The sequence below is a fragment of the Mytilus trossulus genome, chromosome 4 (genome assembly GCF_036588685.1).
Source record: "Mytilus trossulus isolate FHL-02 chromosome 4, PNRI_Mtr1.1.1.hap1, whole genome shotgun sequence".
NCBI classification, from domain to species: Eukaryota; Metazoa; Mollusca; class Bivalvia; order Mytilida; family Mytilidae; genus Mytilus; species Mytilus trossulus.
Genome location: NC_086376.1, coordinates 64,568,246 through 64,589,858, shown reverse-complemented (window position 1 = coordinate 64,589,858; position 21,613 = coordinate 64,568,246). Strand labels below are relative to the sequence as shown.

The following is a 21,613-nucleotide window of genomic DNA, read 5'->3' as shown; positions in this document are numbered from 1 at the left end:
ATATGGATATACCAATTTTTTTTTTTATCATTCCTAGACTGTTTCGGGTATTGACTATTTACATTTTTTAAAATCTAAAGGTAGCTACACAATTAAATCTTTGTCAGACTTAACATTGCATTATGTCCTTTTTTATTTAAAATATGAGTTGATATATATATATGAATCCCAAATGCTGTTGATAATTATGTATGTTAACAGTTTTTTCCCCTACATCTTTATATTTGTAAAATACTGAGGAAAACAGGCTCTCTTTTAAAATTGTAACCATATAAATTTTATAAATGTAAATCTTTAAATATTGATGAGAGACCTGAAAATACCAAATAAACGTAAATAGGTAACAAGGGAGACTACTGATGTATTGACATACCATCAATTTCATCAGATGACTCGTGAGATTCTGTAGGGCCATCTGTACTGGATCTAAAATAAAATAAAAATTAAATTATTAAACCAGTATTTAAATAACCTGTCTTTGTAGATTTTAAGAGAGGAACTGATACATCAAGTCTTGGCAAAGCACAATATCAAGATAGTTTATGTCTTTTCCATGCAAAAGTTAATAATAACATGCCAGATACAAATACATGTAGAAATAAAGGTAATATTTGAGTAGCTTCTTTTTAAAATGAATTGGAAACAACAATTTTATGATTGATTTCTGTTTTCTAAATGATCAAGAAACATCCAAAGAACATTTGATTTTTTTATGAACATTTTAAATCTTGATACACAGTAGCATACAAAACTCAGTAATCCCTTAACATAAAAGGTGTTTTTAATTTTTTTTGCTGTATAATATTAATTTGTAGGCTCCTGATTTTTTTTTACATTAAAACAAGGAAAAATATAGACAATATCGACATTTCAATAACTATTCATTAACAGTTAATTTTCCAGTCATGACATTTTGAGAAAATATTATTTGAATAATTGTTAAATGAAGTCTATTTAGATGTTGATAAAAGCTCATTTGATTCCTCAATAACTACAGCTTAATATTTTATCTAAGCTTATTAAATGAATATACTTCTGAATCAAATGAAGGCTATCTTGATTAAGACATATTGGAATGCCAGAAAATGTTTGTATTTCAGGGTTCCACTTTACTTATAAGTTTAGCAATTAATGACTTGATCATATAATAAAAAGGGTCTTTACGATGTGAGGGCCTGTTCCTTCTGATTTTGAGGACTTGTGTGTTCTCTTTTAATAAAGACTTGTTCTCCTTTAATGATATGTATTCCTAAGAAACTATTTGCCAGACTTCTAACCACCTGTTTCAATTATTTCTGTTATACTTTTAATATTTATTATTTTTTTTTTTAAATGTTTGTGGTAGATAAAACAATCTTACCCCTTATAAAGTTTTTGAATATCCTCAATGCTTCTTTTAATACTGCCTCTAAATCTCCAAGGAGTTTTTTTTTTATTTGTTTGTTGGGATACAATGAAAGTCATCTTTGTTTTGACAATAAGAACTTAAATATGCAGTTGATAAATTAAACAAACACCACATAAACAAACATTAGACACAACTGAAAATTAATATAAGTTTATACGTAGGAGGGGATTAATATTTGTAAAAAATCCTATTACGGTACAAGTATCTTAAGTTTTTGCATGTTTTTTTTCACACGAGATGATGACATAGATGATATAATTGGGTCAATCGTGTATCCTCTTTGTAAATAACACGGAAATGAATAAACTTATTGTTTACATATTCTGAGTAATTATTTTAAGTATTTCATTCAATATAAGCCTAAACAAAATGGCTGAGTAATTTTCTAATTTTAGAGTACAGAGCACAGACATCAAATACATGTGAATTTTTATTTCAGCCATATTTCTTCTAATAATAAAATGATGAAAAAAAACATGAACAGAGGACAGAAAAAATATATATGAAAAAAAAAAAAAATTTGGCTTGCTTTTAGAAACTTCGTTTAACAGTGTTTGATGGTAATGAATTCTATAGTACTGTGCCTTGTGTAAGTAGAGTGTCATTATAGATGAGCATAAAAGAACCCTTCAACAGTTCTTTGAGGGGTCCTCAGGTACCACGGTTTAAATTGTTTACTCTATTAACTTTTATACTTTTTAAGGTTGAATTTTCATTGTGATATTTTACCAGCATATATCCCTCCTTCTTATGATAAACAGAGAAAGACATTCTTTGAGGGGTCCTAAGGTACCATGGCAAAATTAGTGCCTTTATTTAACATTGATATTACTAAGTTCTATTTCTTGTGAGATTTTAGATTACAGTATGGATTTTTTTCCACAGTATAAATTTGTCCTTTTTTTATTATGGTTATCAGAAGGGGAGAGTTCTGTTCTGATTCTGGCACTTACCCTTGAAGGAGAACTCCTCTAAATGTCTCCTGTTCCAAGTCTTCATCGATTGGCTTACTGAAATTTGAAACAATACCTTTAAGGATTTTTGGGAATAATGGGTTAACAAAAGCAGAAGTATACAAATGTATGTCAAAGTGTTGATAAGAATTAGCAGAAAGAATAAATAAATTATATGTGTTTATGCATGCGATTAAAGCTTTATTTATATCACAGACAGATAAGGAAAGACAACTTGAAAAATATTATTTTTATAGCATACAACTTTATTAAAATTATACCATTATAAATAGAACTCAGAATGAAAGTGAAAGTAAAATGCAATAATAAGCATGCTTACAGCCAATTGTTCCAGTATTGTATTATGTGATTACAAACATGCAGTGATGATTATCTTATGCTAATGTATCAAGGCAAGTTGTGAATGATGCAAAACAAAGCCCCCCTTTTTTTTGGTTCTTTATTCATACCAAAATCTGATTGAGACTACTCCCCATTATTCTAGGCTGTTGCAATAATTTAATCACTGAATTTTCACGATGGAATGTCTTGTTTTTCCACTGAAAGTCATATGGGTTAATAATGTGGGGCTTGAAAAATCAATAATGAGCTTGTTTCAAGCCAGGAACCACCAATAGTGCCGTTTATATAGACTTCCAGTGTACTTGTTTGAAAACTTAACATTCTTGGAACGTTATCTTGGGTATTAATGATTTTTTATTGCTAGGTGTCTGTCCCAATGATGCTCCCTAGATATTGCTTATAATCTATGGATATATTACTACATGTATCAATCTATTAGATCAGTGTTGCCTCTGAAAAGTCTACTGTAGATAAACGATTAAATTTTCTTTCCCAAAACTTACTGAACATCGTGAAATTTGTGTGCCTTACGCCATGGTATATAGCCTGCTTGAGCCAGCTGTGATGATAAACTGTTAAACACAAAGCTTCATGCAGTTAGTTTCCACAAAACCGTAACAAAAAACAATCGACCAGTTCATGAAATAATCCCCCCCTCCCTTTTTTTTTTGTAATGACAGTTAAATATATTTCTTTTGTCAGTCAGTAATATTTTAAACCTAAAATGCGAACATTTCTTATAGTTTTAAATTTTGAATATTTTTGCCTTTCTCCAAAAGAGAGAGCTTGAGAAAAAAAATAAAAATATTTTTCACATGTATCAAAGTGATTCATGGATTTGTTTCTTTTCAGGAGATGCGAAAAAATATTTTTCACCTTTTTTATATGTGATAACATAATTTCCACCTGTTTCTAAATGTGAAAAAATAAATTGCATAATTTGAAATTTTTCTTTTCTTTTACAAATTTTGCGATTCTATGAAATTTTAACTTAGAGAAGTCAGGGATATGACAAAGAAATGCATTATTATTTTTTTTGTAACTGGTCTGTTGTTTCATATGTGTAAATCTATACAGAATCTGATTAAAAGAATAGAAACAAATAATTATAAGCAGAAATTTAACATAATTAAATCAGTTATAGTGAAAACTTTCATTCAAACAGTGAAAAAAATAAGACTATCATTCAAAAGGTAAACAAAAAATCTAAAATAAAACACATCAAATGAGTTTCTTTAAACTCTCATGTTATCATAAACAATTTGTGTGCACTATTTGTGAAATAATTGAAAATTAAAAAATTTGTAATACACTGTGCAAAGGGGGACAACCCTTGCTACTTACCTAGAAGGAGGCAAACTAAGCCGATGTAATACGTTGGGATTCTGAAACAAAAGAAAACAGAAAATTTTATTATTACGTCATGTTTTCATACCTATAAAGCCTGCCATCAGTAAAAATCAGTCTAATGAAGATTTGTTTGCTTTAAATATATATTAAATTCAAAGAAACATTTTTTAAAGTTTTGCATAATTTATCAAAATAAAATTTAAATCAACAGCACCTAATAAATCAGCTGTATAAAACGGTGTCTTCCTCGAATGCCAACATTTTATATGTTACCTATTCCTTGAATGCCAACAAAAATATTTCAATGGATGTTTTTATAATAACAATAGGTGTTTTTATAAGTATTTAACTGTAAAAATAATTAGTGAACTTGATGAAATTGCTGCATTTAAAGAAAACATCATTATGAATTTAAAGAAATAAAGAAAATGAAAACATTTGTATTACTATTATTTATTGATCAAAAATTGGGTGAATGAAAATGTTTATTAACATAAGACATATTTAGATGACCTATATGATCCTATATGAATATTTTAATTGAACAATTAACTAAACTTTAAAAATCATCAAAAATAATTTAGTATTTGATAACTTCTAAGCTGGCACTCTACAAAAGTTAACAAAGTTTGGAGAAAAATCCATAAAATAGGGTAACAAGAATTTAGTCTAAGGAGGCATTCTTTTTATCAGTTGTAAGTGGCTTAGAATAAAAACTAGCTATCAATAACTGCAAGTTTTCTCAGAGGCTGTCCTTAAGTGTCTTTTTGTTGTTTGGATATACAAGTACCTGACCACGTCAATTCTGTGTAGTATTTCTATTTGTATTCATCTGATGAGTTAGTTAGACTATTTGGTATGAGCTTTGCTCATTTTTCAAGACTGTACGGTAAAGTAAAACTATAGTTGTTAATTTCTGTGTTATTTGGTCACTTGTGGAGAGTTGTCTCAATGTCAATCATACCACATCTTATTATTTATAAGAACACCGATACCTTGAGAGTGCCAGTTGATAAACCCTTACAAATATGATTTCATGAACACTTGCAAAACAGGATGTAGTATTAATACCCAAAAAAAAATTCCTGAACAAAATGCAAACTGAACATAATAAAACATAGTAATCTAACATGTGATACAAAGTTTCCAGAAATTTGATCTAGTAATATGGTAGGATATTACAGCTCTCACAAATATAGAAATATTGAAAAAATACCTTTAAAACTTCAAATTATAATTTGTGTTTAACTGGAATTGCTGACAATAATGAATATGTACATTTTGACCTTTGATGCAACACTTTTCAAAGTTTCCCTTTAAGAGAATCCATATTCGTTCAAGCATTCAAGTATTCGTTCAAATTCAACAACGTGACCAACATGAATTAGATTTTACTATCTGTTTAATTAGTATAATTGTTTTGATAAGCATGCACTTTTGTTGTGATAACTACTTGCACACTATTCCTTGAACGCCAACATTATTTTACAAGTAAATTGTCGGCAGATCAAAGAATGTTGGCATTCAAGGAATAAACCTATAAAACAAGTGGCTTTCACTGTTTATTTACAGTATTCAAATATTGGCTTTTTTAATTTAAAACTTCAATTTGCTCTTTGATCTAGTGATCATAAATGGTGTTGCTAGTCTGAAATCAACAAGTTACTACTTTTATTTTGATAGATTATGGCAAAATCAATAATATGTGTTTTCATTTATTATACACTTAAAAATTTAAAAGCTTATACTTGACAAATATGTGACTTTTAGAAAAAGGGTTTATTTTATCAAATATGTGTGAATGTTACTTTGGAGTTAAAGAGGAAATCAGAACAAATTATGGCGAGGAACTTTCACAATTTTATTTTACTAATTAGATTTCTTCTTGATATTAAAATTGAGATTCTGACACAAATACACACTACTTTAATAACAGACACTAAATAAATACGCTCCTTTACAAAATTTAGCATAATGTTCTATAACTATTGAAAACAATGTTTTTGCAATGCTATATTTTGCTGCAATTCTTGATACATCGACTCCCAAAACACCTCCCAAGTTCAAAGATAAGGATACTTGAAAACACAGCCATGAACTGTAATTTTTATGATGTTCTTATCAGAAAACAACAAAACAGTAGCAGGATGAAATGGACATGCTTCAGGTGAAATGAGCGAGAAACTGATAAGTTATCAGGAACCTTTGGGCTACTGGACAATTATAGAATCATTTCACTGATAAACAAATTAATATGGTCTGAGGTTAACAATTACTTATCAATCAGAAGTATTTATAGGAAAGCTAAAGGCTTGTAAACAACATCAGAGAAATGATGCAAGGTTATTGATTTCAAAATTATTCAAATAGCCTAAACAAATTGTCTATATTTCTGTGTGTAGAATATGTGATTTCTATCAAGGGAATCTAGCAAAAAACTTAAAAGGGGATGGATGAGTGCTCATTACATTTTTAACCTCGCCACTTTCTATATTTGCCCAGTCACAATTCAGGAGCCTGTAAATCAATTGTAGTCATTGGTTGCTGTTTTGTCATAATATTTGTTTTTTATTTACAGTTAGATCATAAAATTGTTTTCCGTAAGAATTGTATAACATTTTGTCATGTTGGAAACTGTTATACATGTAGCTGATTTTATAGTATATGTTTTGGCTCATTGTTGAAGCCAGTATGGTGAAATATTGTTGCTTTCATCTGTGTTATTTGGACTCAATTGCACTCCTACCCGAATGAAATGTGTACTAGTTAGTACTATATAAAACCATAAGAGTGCAACCACACAAACACAAGAAATTTCTTAAAAGAAAAATTTTCTAGAACCTCACAGCAATTTACTTAAATTTATAGCTTGGTATACTTAAAGTGAATATACACACAATGAAAGTGACATTATAAATTATATAATTTGCAAATCAACTAGGTTATTAAAATTAACTCGCTAGACAGACTCAAAGGACTTCTAACCATACAAACTATTACAGAATACGGTCAAATCTTTTAAAAGACTTAACAAGGACAAATTCCTTAATAATCATTTAACAATTATTTTTTTTTTTTAAATTTAAATTCATGGACTCTGCCAAAACATAAACTTCTTTACCTACAAGTAAAGCTGTTTCAATGATTTGTAAACAAAGGGTTCGTATATTTTTTTTATTATCAAATATTTGGTTAGAAATCCTATAAGTTAAAACTAAACTCTTGACAAAAAATATATAAAGACACTACATACTATAACTCTCAACTGAAAAATTAAAAAAACAAACATTCTAACTAAATACCAGGAAGGAAATTGGCGTGTATATATACCGTCTAGTCAATAATATACTACCATACATCAAGGACATTTAAGGTCATGCCTTTTTAATTGAACCGTTTTGTTAGGTTAAAGCTGTTATAAACATAACATGAAGCAATTAGTAACCCAAGATAGTAGAAATTAAAACGCAGGATCATGAAGTTTGGTTCTTAAATTTGGAAAAGCAAACATAAAGCATCGGCATACTGGAAAAGTTTTTAAAGATATTTAGATAGGGCTGCTACTAAAAAAGTAATAAAAGAAAAAGAAAAACTTAAAAATATTTAATGATTCAAAAATGCAATAAAAAGAAGGCCAAGAATATATAAAGTAAAATAGAAAATTTGGCAAAAAGGAATGTATACTACATTTCTTGTTCTCAACTGCAAAGGAAAGGAGATATATTTAGAAATACATATTTTTTTTTAATTGAAATGTATAATTAGTTCATATTAATTCTATATTTTTGAAGTGACTTTGTATTAATAAAACATATAACTACATTAGTTTCTAAGGAACACAATGAGTTTAATAATATATTATATTTTTCACACTTTTTTAATTATTTTTTCCTATAGTTAATAAATATATTTAGTCAATTACAATAGAAACTGGAAGAGATATATTCATATTGAGACATCGAAACTAATCACACAGCAACAAACAATAGTTAACAAAATCACATTAACTCTAAACTATGACCTACCTCTAGCTCAAGCTCTGGGTCGGAGTCAGGAATAGAAGACAATATATTTGACGAGCCTATGCTAGCGCTGAGAGGTGTTGAGGTTACCTGTGAACGAGATGGTGCTGACGCTGATCTGTTGTCCTTGAAAGACTGTGTGTGGCGTAAGCCTGTTACTGAAGCTATAAAAGAAAGAAATAATACATAAATGGTGATACAACAGTAATCTACAGCATCTGAAAGCACAAGCTTCACTAAGCCTAAAACCAATGCTACAATTCAATACAAGTGGATAACTGGCTAAAAGATTGAAACAGAATCTTGATTTAAGGATGCTTTTACGCTGCTTATAACAATGTTCATTTACACTGCTTATAAACAATGTTCATTTACACTGCTTATAATCAATGTTCATTTACACTGCTTATAAACAATGTTCATTTACACTGCTTATAAACAATGTTCATTTACACTGCTTATAAACAATGTTCATTTACACTGCTTATACACAATGTTCATTTACACTGCTAACACAATGTTCATTTACACTGCTAATAAACAATGTTCATTTACATTGCTTATAAACAATGTTCATTTACACTGCTTATAACCAATGTTCATTTACACTGCTAATACACAATGTTCATCATCACTGCTAATACACAATGTTCATTTACGCTGCTAATAAACAATGTTCATTTTCACTGCTTATAAACAATGTTCATCTACACTGCTTATAAACAATGTTCATCTACACTGCTTTTAAACAATGTTCAATTTACACTGCTAATACACAATGTTCATTTACACTGCTAATAAACTATTTGTATTTATGATTGCTTATAAAGCTGGTGGTATGTTACTTTCAGATTTGTGCTGTTTATTCTGTTCATCAAACTAAGATGTCAAGACTTTTACTACTTATTGGACACCATTGACACATAAAACTTCTCATAAAATAAATTTTAGTACCTGGACAAACAAATAGGACAAATTTGTTCCACTGATGACTTGCAGTATTAAATGGCTAACTTTAATTTCTATTTCATGTTCTTTTATAGGTGAAGTTATTGTGTTTATAGGTCAACATAAACAAAATATCAAGGACTGACCAAATAAGTGTGGTCAGCTGTTTGAACAGTGACCAGTCCACACCAGTGAATAATAAAACTGCTGACCATGTCAACAAATACCCAGTAGATACCATCTACATCCAATTTAATTCTCACTAAAGTCAACCTCATCAAAATGTCAACCAGGACCCCATGGACATTTATAGATTAATATTTGAAATTTATGTATAAAGTTCTTTTGTTCTTCTTATTCAAGGCAATAATCTGTTGAATTAAGTGTAAACATGTGGAAATTGATTCAAATGATTACACATTGTAAAACCAGTACTGGTCATCATGGTCATGCTGGTCAGCATCTGTCATACTGTCCACTGTCACAAGTCAGGACTCTGTCATTGTTGTTTGTTGCTACATTTTTTTAGTTTATGTTTTGTACATAAATTAGACTGTTTCCTCTTTAGAGTTGTTTAACGTTTGTCATTTCAGGACCTTTTATAACTAACTTTGCAATAGGGTTTTGCTCATCATTGGAGATCATACATTGACCTATAGTTTTAAGTTCTTTGTCATTTGGCGGATAGTTGTCTCATTGGTAATCATACCACATCTTGTTACTTTTCTTTATACAAATTCAATATTTCACACATCTAAATCAACAAGTCTACATCTTAGAAAATCAGTTGTTTGTCAAAAGTTTTAGTACTCTGCAGTAGGCACTTTTAAGAGAAACCAAACATATTGTAGGTATTTTCATGCGAAAATATTTCACATTTTCTCATTTTTGAAGGCCACACATAAAGTTGACAATGTGGAGAGTTGCCTAATTGACAATCATACCCCATCTTTTTATTTTTATGATTTCTATCTCATTTAATTTCATTAGTACTTCAATTTTTTTCATCTGGATGAGGAACAGAAAATAACATCTTTAACACACTTCCTTGTATGACATGTTAAATTTATTCTGGAGTGATAAACCTGTACACATTGAGTGTCCAAGGACCACAACTGAAGTGCATACAAATTATCAACTGTTAAAATTGCATAATCACAAACTTATCTTAACTATACATGTACAATGACTCAGAGGTCATGGGCTAAATATTCTCCATTTAAAATTAATGCAACTGCAAACCAAGTATCAATAGCTAACATTAAAAGAGGTTCCCATTAAACTGACCTTAATACGAAACCTGAATTTCCCTAGCAATACTACAACTATTGGTGAAATGTGAAATGAAATATCTGCATTATGCCCTCCCAGACTTTCCTTTCATGCCAAGCAAAAATGGTAATAGCTTCACTTTTATAATATATTCATAAAAGGAAAATCTTTACTATTCATATACATGTATTAAATTTCCCTAATATAAAAAATGATTATATTTTTCAAGGTACTTTTACTTGTAATAACCGTTGATGACCTATAAAGATCATAAAGTGTCCCTCAAAGGTAAACTATAAACAAAATAGGCCTTCTGGTCTCATAAATGTCATTGGTCTAAAAATACATTCACCAGACAACTTTCTGGCTCCAAAATCCTTAAGTTCAATCAACTTTCACTAATTTGATCTGACTATAAAATCCAGTTTTTTCCTTGTTCATTTTCCTTTCCCACTATCATGAATTTTATGGAAATTTGAAAAGTTGAATCACTAATGAAACTGAAATTTAAAGTACTCAGTACTAATAACTGTATGCTTAATTATAAATTTCTTTTTTTATTAGATTAAAATCTATTATCAAGACTAGAAATACATAAGGTATCTTAAGTTTTCAGTTATTCATATTTTTCCTCAAGACATCAGAATAGTATTGTGAGTCTTTGTGACGACTATGTTCATTTGTTCATGTGTCTTTACTTTATATTTACAGAATCTACTTCCATGTGTCTTTACTTTATATTTACAGAATCTACTTCCATGTGTCTTTACTTTATATGTACAGAATCTACTTCCATGTGTCTTTACTTTATATGTACAGAATCTGCTTCCATGTGTCTTTACTTTATATGTACAGAATCTGCTTCCATGTGTCTTTACTTTATATTTACAGAATCTACTTCATCAATGACTGGATTGAAATGATATGACAGTCTTCCTTGCCTATTGACATTTTGCAAAATTACATATTTTTTTATCTGAATGATTTTTGTGCTTTCAAACAAGAAAAGCATTGACTGTCATATCTATTTGATTAGGGGTGTTCATTTATAATCCAGTCAGTACTCAATAAGAGAATGAATTCAAAGAAACATTACAATACATCCTCTAATGTATCCAAAGTTTATCTGGCATTTTAAACAACAACAGAACCTTGCTGAAAGTGGAGTTAGCAATTTTTTAACTAAGCTCATCTTTTGTAGGTCCTTATGTACTACTAGGTATGACTTATATTCAATTTAGTTTAAAAACTTACTGATTATATCCAACAATGGATATGAATTTTGTCGTTGGAAAACAAACTTTTTGAAATATGTTTCATTATCTTGATTATCACAGTATCCATTTGTGTACATACTAACATATCCAATAGCTATTTATTATGTGCAAGACTTCTATCCACTTTGTAATATAAGAAGATCACGAACTAACAAGTATCAAAAACACTAAAGTAATCAAATTTCACCAATTTTTCCTGTAGAAGCTATTGTACAGTAAAGTTATTTTCACTTGTAAAAATAAACAGGTTTCTTTATCCTTTTTGAAAATAATTATGTTTCTAAGATCATGAGACAAGATGCTGATATAAGCGCAAATTATCATATACAATATATTATTTCAATATGAATTTAAAATCACTATTTTCACTATGTGCAAATCTCCAAAACAGAAATAAAACAATTTTTTTCTTGTGAAATGTACACTATGCTAGCTATGCATCAACATGATGTAAATTTCCCAGAGCAAAGTCACAACGAATTTGACAACTTGTAAACAAATGTCAATACACAAAGTGCACTCTAAAGAGTATGTTAATGTTTCTGTTTTAAAACTACATGTCCAATAATACCAGTACATAGAAAACATTAAGAGTACACATTATTAGAATATGCATAACAAATGTCCATTAACTGCAATACACACTGCAAAGATGCAAGTTGTAATGTAAAGCACTACTGCACATTTTGGTCAACAGTTATTACATGACGATAGTAGTTAAACTAATGAGTTTAACTTGTACCGCTGGAAAACCTTATGATCTATCTTGTCATCAGAAATGACCAGTCAACAGTTGATGTTCTATGTCAATGATCGGGATTGATTTTTATCATTAAAACTGATTTGTTTTACCAGGGGATATATGTTACGCTAGGTCAAAATCATCGAGAACGAATTTTGTGATTCAAGAAATCAAAATATTTTTTTTTTAAAGATGCAAAAGGGCTAACAAAAGCAAGAAGTTAGAGAGAAACAGACAATAAAATTTAACATGGCCAAAGGTTAATAGACAAATGCAAGGAACTCATCAAAAACCAAAAGTGCACAGATGCTTTTGGAAGGGATTAAAGTAAAAGGGGATACATTTAAATGATTGAATTTTAAAGAGATATTTTAGGTCCAGAAACTTCGAAACTTGTAAAGTTTTGAAATGCTGTATTTTCAGAAAACACATGCCTTTTAACATATGTATGAGAATTGGAACTCCATTTTAATTTCAGATTTACAGAGTTAATGAAATGCTTAAGGATAATATAATTCTTAATACAGATAATGGTTTTGTTGAGGTAGATGACCCATACATGTACATCATGGTCAACATATTACCCTCTCCAGGTTGACCATTATCTATCATTTCTCAGATGACCTAACCTTAGATCCTATAGATATTTCTCCACCCCAACCTCCCACTGGCACCTGTGTGATCTATGACCTCAATCCATATGTTAGTAAATCAGATAGACCACAGATTGACAGGTGGACCAATAAATCCTTCAGGGACTAATTTTTTATGGCCCAACATGTAATCAATAGTTGGTAGTAATGAATATTCTAATCATTATAGAAACATTTTATTGTATAGATGAATATATGATTTACTGAATGGCAATAACAATTAAAACCAGAAAGTGTGAGAAACTTAGGTCACCAGAACATGTGAACTTGTATGGCCTGCAAAGAAAAAGAAAAATGTACACTGAAAAAACTGATCCCAATTCTACCCTCAAACATGAGTGGTAACATAATGTTTATATAAGTTCAAGAGCATTGGGGATCCAAAATTCCAAAATGTTGTGCCAACTACATGTAAGGTATTCTGCCTGGGATAAAACTATTGAATTAAAATAAACTTTGAAAATATGAATTAATGAGTAATGGCACAACATAGAAATGCAAAAACCAATTGTGATATTTATACTGTCCTCATGTTTTTAGTAAGGAGGTTGTATTTATGAGAATGAAGATCTATGAAACAAAATTGTAATGACTAATCTATTACTAACTTGCAAGCCTTCCAAATACACTATAATGAAATAAGAATAAAGTGCTGATAAATTATTCTCTTCAACTTCATACTTTATTTGGCCTTTTCAATGTTTATTATTTGAGTGCACGGATGAGTCTTTTGTAGAGGAAATGCAAGTCTGGTATAACCAATTTTGATCCTAGTATCTATGACGAATTTATTTGACCTATAAATTATCCTAGTTCTTTTGGTGTAAAAATTACCTTGCATTGCCCATTTACAAACTAGCACAAGTAAACACGAGAGAAGAATTTTAATCTTTATGATTGTACCATTAGAAGTATAGATAATGAACAAATTCTATGTTAAACAAATAAATTAGAGTCAATAAAATAATTTAAAACTGTTTTCTATAAAATCCTTCCATTTAAAACTTCCTTCCCTCAAAACCAAAACACTCGGCTTAAAATAAGTTAAATTCATGATGTTCCATGGGGAACCTTTTGACCTTTTTTAATTTAACATGTCACTTAAAAACAAACACATTTTCTGCTTAAGTAACTTATATAACACATTAAACTAGATATTGATATTGATGTAAGACCTACATACCATCATTCATCATTTTAATACTTTTACACTGTCGACTAAACGGACACAAATACTGGCACATACAGGAAAGGAAAATGTTCTAATAACCTGTGCACAAACTTGATAACAAACAAAGTACCTATAGTAAGATGTATATTGTATTAACAAGAGCAAGCAAGTTTCATTTAAGTGTCAGACTTTTTTGAATTGACCTGAGTTTTTGCCGTGGTTAATGCAATTGAAAATGAAATCATATGTAATAGTGGTTATATTTATTCAAAACCTTATACATTTCTATCCTAGGCTAGCTACTACAAGATTATTATAGAAGGATAAGTCCAAAAATTAAGCATTCATTTAGGGAAAAGTTGCATGAACCTAATTACCAACCATTGAAACAATGAAAACATAACATATAAACTGACAATACATACAATAGAGAAAATAGTCAACCATCACCAACTTGCAACTACCTAAACTATATTATTATTTCATTCGATTGATTTCAATAATATAAATTTTACCCATTATAAAACACAGCCTTCCTTGTATGTAGATGTCACTGATCTACTATAATAAAGACCTTGAAATGTACACAAGACACAAGATGTTCACAAGATTACAAGACTGATTTAAAGCAGAACTGTTTAAATGTTTAATTACATCTTGTAGAAGTTTAATGATAGTATACTGCACAATAATTATAAGCTCCATGGGAGGTGTATTGTTCTTGAAATAGGCTTTTTGACAGCTCTCCACTGAACTGGAAGATCTCTGATTATATCAACACTTTAAAGTTGATGATTTTACATGTATTTGAAATCCACACTTAAGTCCTCATGTTTTAAGAGGTTTTTCAAGGGATGAAGGGATAGATCTTTGCCATGCAGAAAATAGGACCCCATTTTGTAGACTTTGAGCATATTTTTAGTATTTACAAGTAAGACTGCAACCATGTAGTTTGGTATCAACTCAATGCCTGTTTTAGTGTAACTTTATATGGCCTATGTCATGTATGTGAACTTTTTGAGATGATAAAATCAAATTTGAATACCATAGATCCCAAACAGTTGTATGTTTAAGTAATATCAAAGAACAACTCTCACAATCCATTTTTTTTTCTTCTGTAATTTATTTGGGTGTGCCATAGGGTATATATTTACTAATATTCTATCTGCCATGCAATGTGCTTTGAACAGCACACAGTATTTCATATTGTATTGGGATGTAAATGTATACATGAACAACTTATACCCTTTCTTTGATTTATATCTGTGTATGCACATTGTGAAGTTTGGTTATGTTAAATCTGATTATAATTAAAGAATACACTTGGTCTTTTTGTATGTTCCAATATATTGGATTGTATTTTATATATATATATTATATGTATATCTAGTTCTATTGACTTAAATCTTAGTCCAGACATGCAAAGCCGTTACATAACCAACTGTTACCGTAAGTAAATTATATTATTTCCTCTCTAACCAAGCAGAAAGATACTAATTTCAACATGAAAAGTTTGAATCAAAGAATATATTGCATAATAGAAAATATCTTGAGACTTGTCTGAAGATATACTTGATAAAGCTTGCTGAATCAATTAGTCCAGCTAAAATATCTTCCCACAACAGAATAGTGACCGAACAAAAATCTGCTGAGCATGCACTTTTTTCAAATTCTCAATTAAAATTATGTGTTCTTATGCTCAGATACTTCTGCTATTGTGAGGGTAAGAATTTGAACTGTAGCAGCAGAAAATTTAAACTAATAAAATCTTGATACTTCTTTATTTCATTTACCGGTTACAGCTCGACAAATCAACTCTTTGCTTATTATTCACTTTAATTCTACAAAACCTAAAATCATATTGTTTGGATCATTCCAAAACTACAATATCCTAAGGTTTAAGCAATCGAAGATCCATCGTTTTAGAAAAACTATTAGAAGTAAAAAATATCAAAATCAAGTGTAAATAGTACAGATCATTCAAAAAACTACAGTATCATAATATTCAAGCGATTGAGGTCACCCATAGTTTTGCAAAAAGTCTAGTAAAAGTTGTCAAAATCAAGCTCTTGTCCCTTTTCTATAATATGAAAGGTTGACAGTGGGTCCTGGAAACTATCAATACTGCAATTTCCCCCCCCATAATTGTGTATAGAAATTTCAATATGTCTTTAAGCATCAAACTGATTAAGTAAGTTGTTTTAGTGCTTATACGGCAAGGATATTCAGTCTAATGACCTTTGTCCTTTAAGGTCAAGTCATATCTTAAGAAGTACTATACATAAATAATAAAATTTAAATGACTTTTCTAATCATTGTATCCTAATAAATGTTAAGTCATCCAACAACAGAACAAGTTGATATAGAAAAGATTTATCCAGAGGGACATTGTATATAAATGTAACGAAATACACTAACACATGTATATAATAACATCAAACGAATCAAAACAGAAGACACCAGTTGTTTTACAAAGGGGGAAGAATGTAAATGTTTGTTTACGGCTTACGACCCCGTGCCTCCCTGATGATGACCATGTTTGGAGGAATTATCAAGATGAAAAGGACTGATGATAATAGACACATACCGAGAAGTCAAAACATTGATCTATATAAATGGATGTTTTTGAATTGTTATCAATCTTCCCATTTGTAAACATACAAGTTTTTATGGGCAATGAAGCTCTTGACACAGAAGTTAAATTTGAAAGAACCAGATTTTATAGACCAGTGTACAAAGTAATAAATGTTGGAGAAATTTCAACATAGAAATTTATGTCCAAATATAAAAACTTTGTGTTTCCTGCTACTTGGTAACTAAATATTTTACGGACATATTTCATAGCTTGACTTTTAAACCTCTTCCTTATATATTTATCAAAATGTAAGATATCTATTTTCTTCACCAAAGCTATCATTAGGTGTATATTTTTTCAAATCCAAAGTCAAACCCTTTCTCTTATGAAATTAATGTTTTAATGGTAGAGGTGATTTACATGAGGGAATGTATTTTCACTAAAAATTTAACAGTGTACTAAACAAGAAAAAAGACATTATAAATGTATTAAGTTTAAATAAGGGACTTATAGGGACTTGTAGTGACTTATAGCTGCATCCCCCCTCCCAAGACTAACATTTTTTTCTCAAGTTGTGTGGAACTTTTAATTAACCTTATTAAAATTGGTTAACATTGCTTGAAGATAAAAAATGTCAGAATATTAAAACAACAAATTTTACATTCTGTCATAAAATTCCTGACATTTCTATGTAAATAATGTTAATTAAAATATACAATACTTATTAAACGTATCATTTAATTCAGAGAATGTGAAAGTTTAGTATTGTCCCTTGTTCCTGTAATGCTTATAAAAATTTAACTTTTGACTTTCATTTTTTTAACTATTGTTATGTATTCTTTGTAAAACATATCCTGTCTCGTGAGTTTTCAAGCTATTAAGAATGCATTGTGACTTCACTATTTCAATTGAAAAAGCATGCATAGTATGAATTCATATGACATGAAAACACATGATCTGACCATTACAGCTATGAGCTATAACCAAAACAATGATGTTGCAATAAAATAATGTTTTCTGAAAATGATATTATTACTAATTACAAACTTTTTGTTTCGGTTATAATTAGTGTTGTTTGTCATAGTTTCGTAGAATAGATCTGATGACAAACCTTATAAGCTATGTTGACCTTATATGAGTTAGACCATTCTTTTTCTGTCTCTTTTGGTCATGTAGCTCCATGTTATTACATTCTATTTATGCACTATAATAAGCTTTCAATGTTTAGGTTTTAGTAGCCCTTAGATACAGTTAAGAAGTCACCTGAAGCCAACCTCAGGGATTTTCTAGCTGTGTTGAAGACCATGATTGTTGAGCTTTCTTTGGTATCATGTTGTTGACTTTTTGACACAGTCCTCATTTCCATTCTCAATTTTAATCCAGAAACGCAATTATAAAGTGTTATTTTGCTTTACTTTTTTGGACCTTTGGGATTATAGCTCTTCATCTTTTATATAAGATTTGGATTTCAAATATTTTGGCCATGAGCTTCACTGAAGAGACATGTACTGTCGAAATGCGCATCTGGAGCAGGAAAATTGGTACCGTTTCTGTTATTACATATTTTAATCTAGAAAATTTATTTTTTTTAGAACACATCAAAAGTATTTTCCAACCCCCCCTTAATTTTCAATGCTTTCCTAACTTTGTCCAGCATCTAGGGACTAATTATAAAAGAGTTGTTAAATTCTCACACAAAACAGCTGTTGGAATGTCTGGTAAAGCAATTGTAACATCTTTGCATACAGACCATGTTATTTTATGAGACAGTGAATGTGACCTAGCTTTCACCTTACTTTGTCTTAACATTGTCTTTACATGGATTAACAAAGAAACTTGCAGAAATACTTATGACGGGTTCCAATTCATCAAAACTGTCATCTTTAACATGTTTTAAGCACATCTTATTAAAAGGTAAATTACCTCTGTTTGTTTGTTTTTTAACATTTTTGAAGATGTTTGTTCTTTACTACTTATTTAACTTATTAGAAGTTTGGGAACCTTTGAATTCAGACCCTATGGAATTAGTATACCTCCTCCATAAAAATCTTGGAACCCATTTACAGTACAAGTAGGTCAAGGATTGACCCTAAAAAGATGTTGAATCTGACCTATTCATTATTTTAGCTCAAAACAATCTACCATTTTTTAAATTTTCTATAGAGTTGAAGATTGAAAAGTGCTTTGAATACTTTTTTTTAACATCGTTCATATCTCCATAGTCTTTATATAATGCTTAATCTTGTGATTTTCTTTTCTATTTACATTGACATGTCATAAATTTTTTCATAAAACATAAATAATTCAAATATCATGTGGTGCAAATGACTTCAAGTTCAATTATTGTCAATAAATCGATCTGACGGTAAAAGCTGAATAAATATAGCAGCTGTCCTATTTAAATATAACCATTTTATCATTGATTTCTAAGTTTTTTCAAAACACCTAACCAATCAATAGAAATCTTTTTAAATCCCAAACCACTGGGTTTTGACAGAAATTTGGTATTAAATCCAGACCTAATTCTTAAAGTATTAGAAAAACAGACAGGAAACTCAACACCTCCCAAATCCCCAACTATTTAATTAACTTGACCTGCATGCAAGCAAATTAAAATTCTACAGGTTCTGTTATCTATCATATCAAATTAGCTCATACTGATAAAAAAAAATAATGACAAACCTTCAAATGTACCCATTTTATCCATGAATTCTGTTACCATATTTTAATATTCCTAGATTATATGGAAATTTTAGTAGAAAATGCCACCATTGCCTGATGAGTTGTACATTTTCAAACTGATGGATTTCTCACTTGTAAGAAGAAGGCTGACCTTAACCTAATGTGTCTCGACAAATTGTGCATGGGTAAAATAGTCCTGATAAAAACAAACACTGTGTGCATGGTGGGAGTGATTAGGAAACTGATAATTTTGTTGTTATAGGTATAAAATAAACAAGAGTTCATGCATCCATTCTGTGGAATATAAACAGGATATCAATATATTTATAAGCAGATTACATTTAGATACCAACTGTTATTGTGAACTAGAAACTCAACCTACAGATCTATCATTCTTATGTATATACATATGAAATCTATTTTTTTTAAATGTTGTACTGTTATACCACTGTCACAGGTGAGGGTTGGGATCCCGCTAACATGTTAAACCCCACCACATTATTATGTATGTGCCTGTCCCAATTCAGGAGCCTGTAAATTCAGTGGTTGTCATTTGTTTATGTGTTACATATTTGTTTTTTGTTCATTTTTTTACATAAATAAGGCCGTTAGTTTTCTGGTTTGAATTGTTTTCCATTGTCTTATCGGGGCCTTTTATAGCTGACTATGCGGTATGGGCTTTGCTCATTGTTGAAGTCCATACAGTGACCTATAGTTGTTAATGTCTGTGTCATTTTGGTCTTTTGTGGATTATAAGTTGTATCATTAGCAATCATACTACATCTTCTTTTTTATATTATGTATCTTTTGTCAAACATAATATATAACAAACTGGTATTTTTTAATGTTACATTTGTGTATTTACATCAGTTAGAAAGAAAAATTACATAATGCCAAAACAATGACAATAAATTAATGTACATGTTGCACATGAATGTATATAATGTACATATCTACGTCATTTGGTCGCTGGTGGATAGTTATGTTATTGACAATCATATTACATCTTATTTTGTATTACTACCTTAGTAACATCCTTAGCTATGATCAGAGGCTAAGCCATAAGAAAGATGAGCTATGTTTAAATTCTTAAAACTGAAATTGGTTGTGAAAATCATAAGGTTTAAATTTGATTCATTCCTTCTTTATCTTTTACTTACAAATGTTTTACATATTCTTTAAAATCATCTACACTTCAGCTATGCATTCAAGATCTGAAAAAAGGTGGGGAAAGGGTGAGGGGGCAGCACTGAATGGTCCTTTAGGAGAGGATCTTGTAAAGTGGAAGATCCACAAGGGAAAAGGGGAACCTGGGCCCCTGCCCTCACTTAAATCCACCTTTGTACTTCCAAAGTTTCTGACTTCTGACAGAGATATGCAGTTTATAATTTGTCAATGATTGTAATTCTAAATCTATTACGATTAAAGGTCTCGTTAGTTGTACTTTTAATTTAAAAACAAGGTCAATTGCAGCTTATATTTTTGGATGTTTTCATCTTCTAATTGTGATATAATGTACTTTATATTAAACTTCTTCCTGTCTGTATTTACAATATTTAACAGTGTTGATACACTACATGATATATTGCATAAACCACAATATGTTTTATCACATCACACCCCTTTAATTACAAGGAAAGAAAAGTTACAAGGACATTTTAACTTACAAGTCAAAAAACAGGAAATGCTTTTTATCTTTTGTCAATATTTTCATTGTTATGTGTTGCTTAATACATTTACATGTAAAGATAACAGTTTTTTCTTGAGATTTTTATATAAAATAGTTATAAACTCTATCTGTCCTACATAACTACTCTCAATAAAATCAAGGATCAAGTTTCTAAAGTCAGAGGCAGATTCAGTGGAGCATACTCCCTCCAAATGAAGCTACATTTGGTTATAATTAATGAATATACATAGACTTTTTACAAATACTTTTTTTTAACATCCTTAGAATTCATTAGATCTGCATTTGGAAGATATCACTTCTTAATGATAGTTTTCACCCATGGAATAAGTTAATAATTCTAGCCCTGGCTCAGGGGAGGAAGTAAAGATTAAGAATCATATTTTTCTTACACTATTATGTTGATTTTCTAGTCATTTTAAGAATTTTCAGCCTGAATATTTTGTGTTTTAAAACTTCATTTCTAACATGCAGTTGCCAAAAAAATAACCTTAAAGTGTAATTCAAAGC

General features: G+C 29.8%; 1 protein-coding gene across 13 annotated transcripts in view; it reads right to left on the bottom strand.

The window, feature by feature from the left end:
* LOC134715750 (rho guanine nucleotide exchange factor 28-like) overlaps positions 1-21,613 on the bottom strand; it is a 137,832-nt gene that overhangs the window by 19,093 nt on the left and 97,126 nt on the right. For 9 of the 13 annotated variants that reach the window (XM_063578151.1, XM_063578155.1, XM_063578150.1 and 6 more), the window contains 5 exons: positions 8,100-8,260; positions 4,069-4,109; positions 3,228-3,296; positions 2,362-2,418; positions 374-426 (listed from right to left, as the gene is read on the bottom strand). In XM_063578151.1, coding sequence (XP_063434221.1) covers positions 374-426; positions 2,362-2,418; positions 3,228-3,296; positions 4,069-4,109; positions 8,100-8,260 — 381 coding nt within the window. The remainder of the gene's footprint in view (positions 1-373; positions 427-2,361; positions 2,419-3,227; positions 3,297-4,068; positions 4,110-8,099; positions 8,261-21,613) is intronic. The other 4 variants (XM_063578154.1, XM_063578160.1, XM_063578157.1 and 1 more) reach the window with 4 other exon arrangements.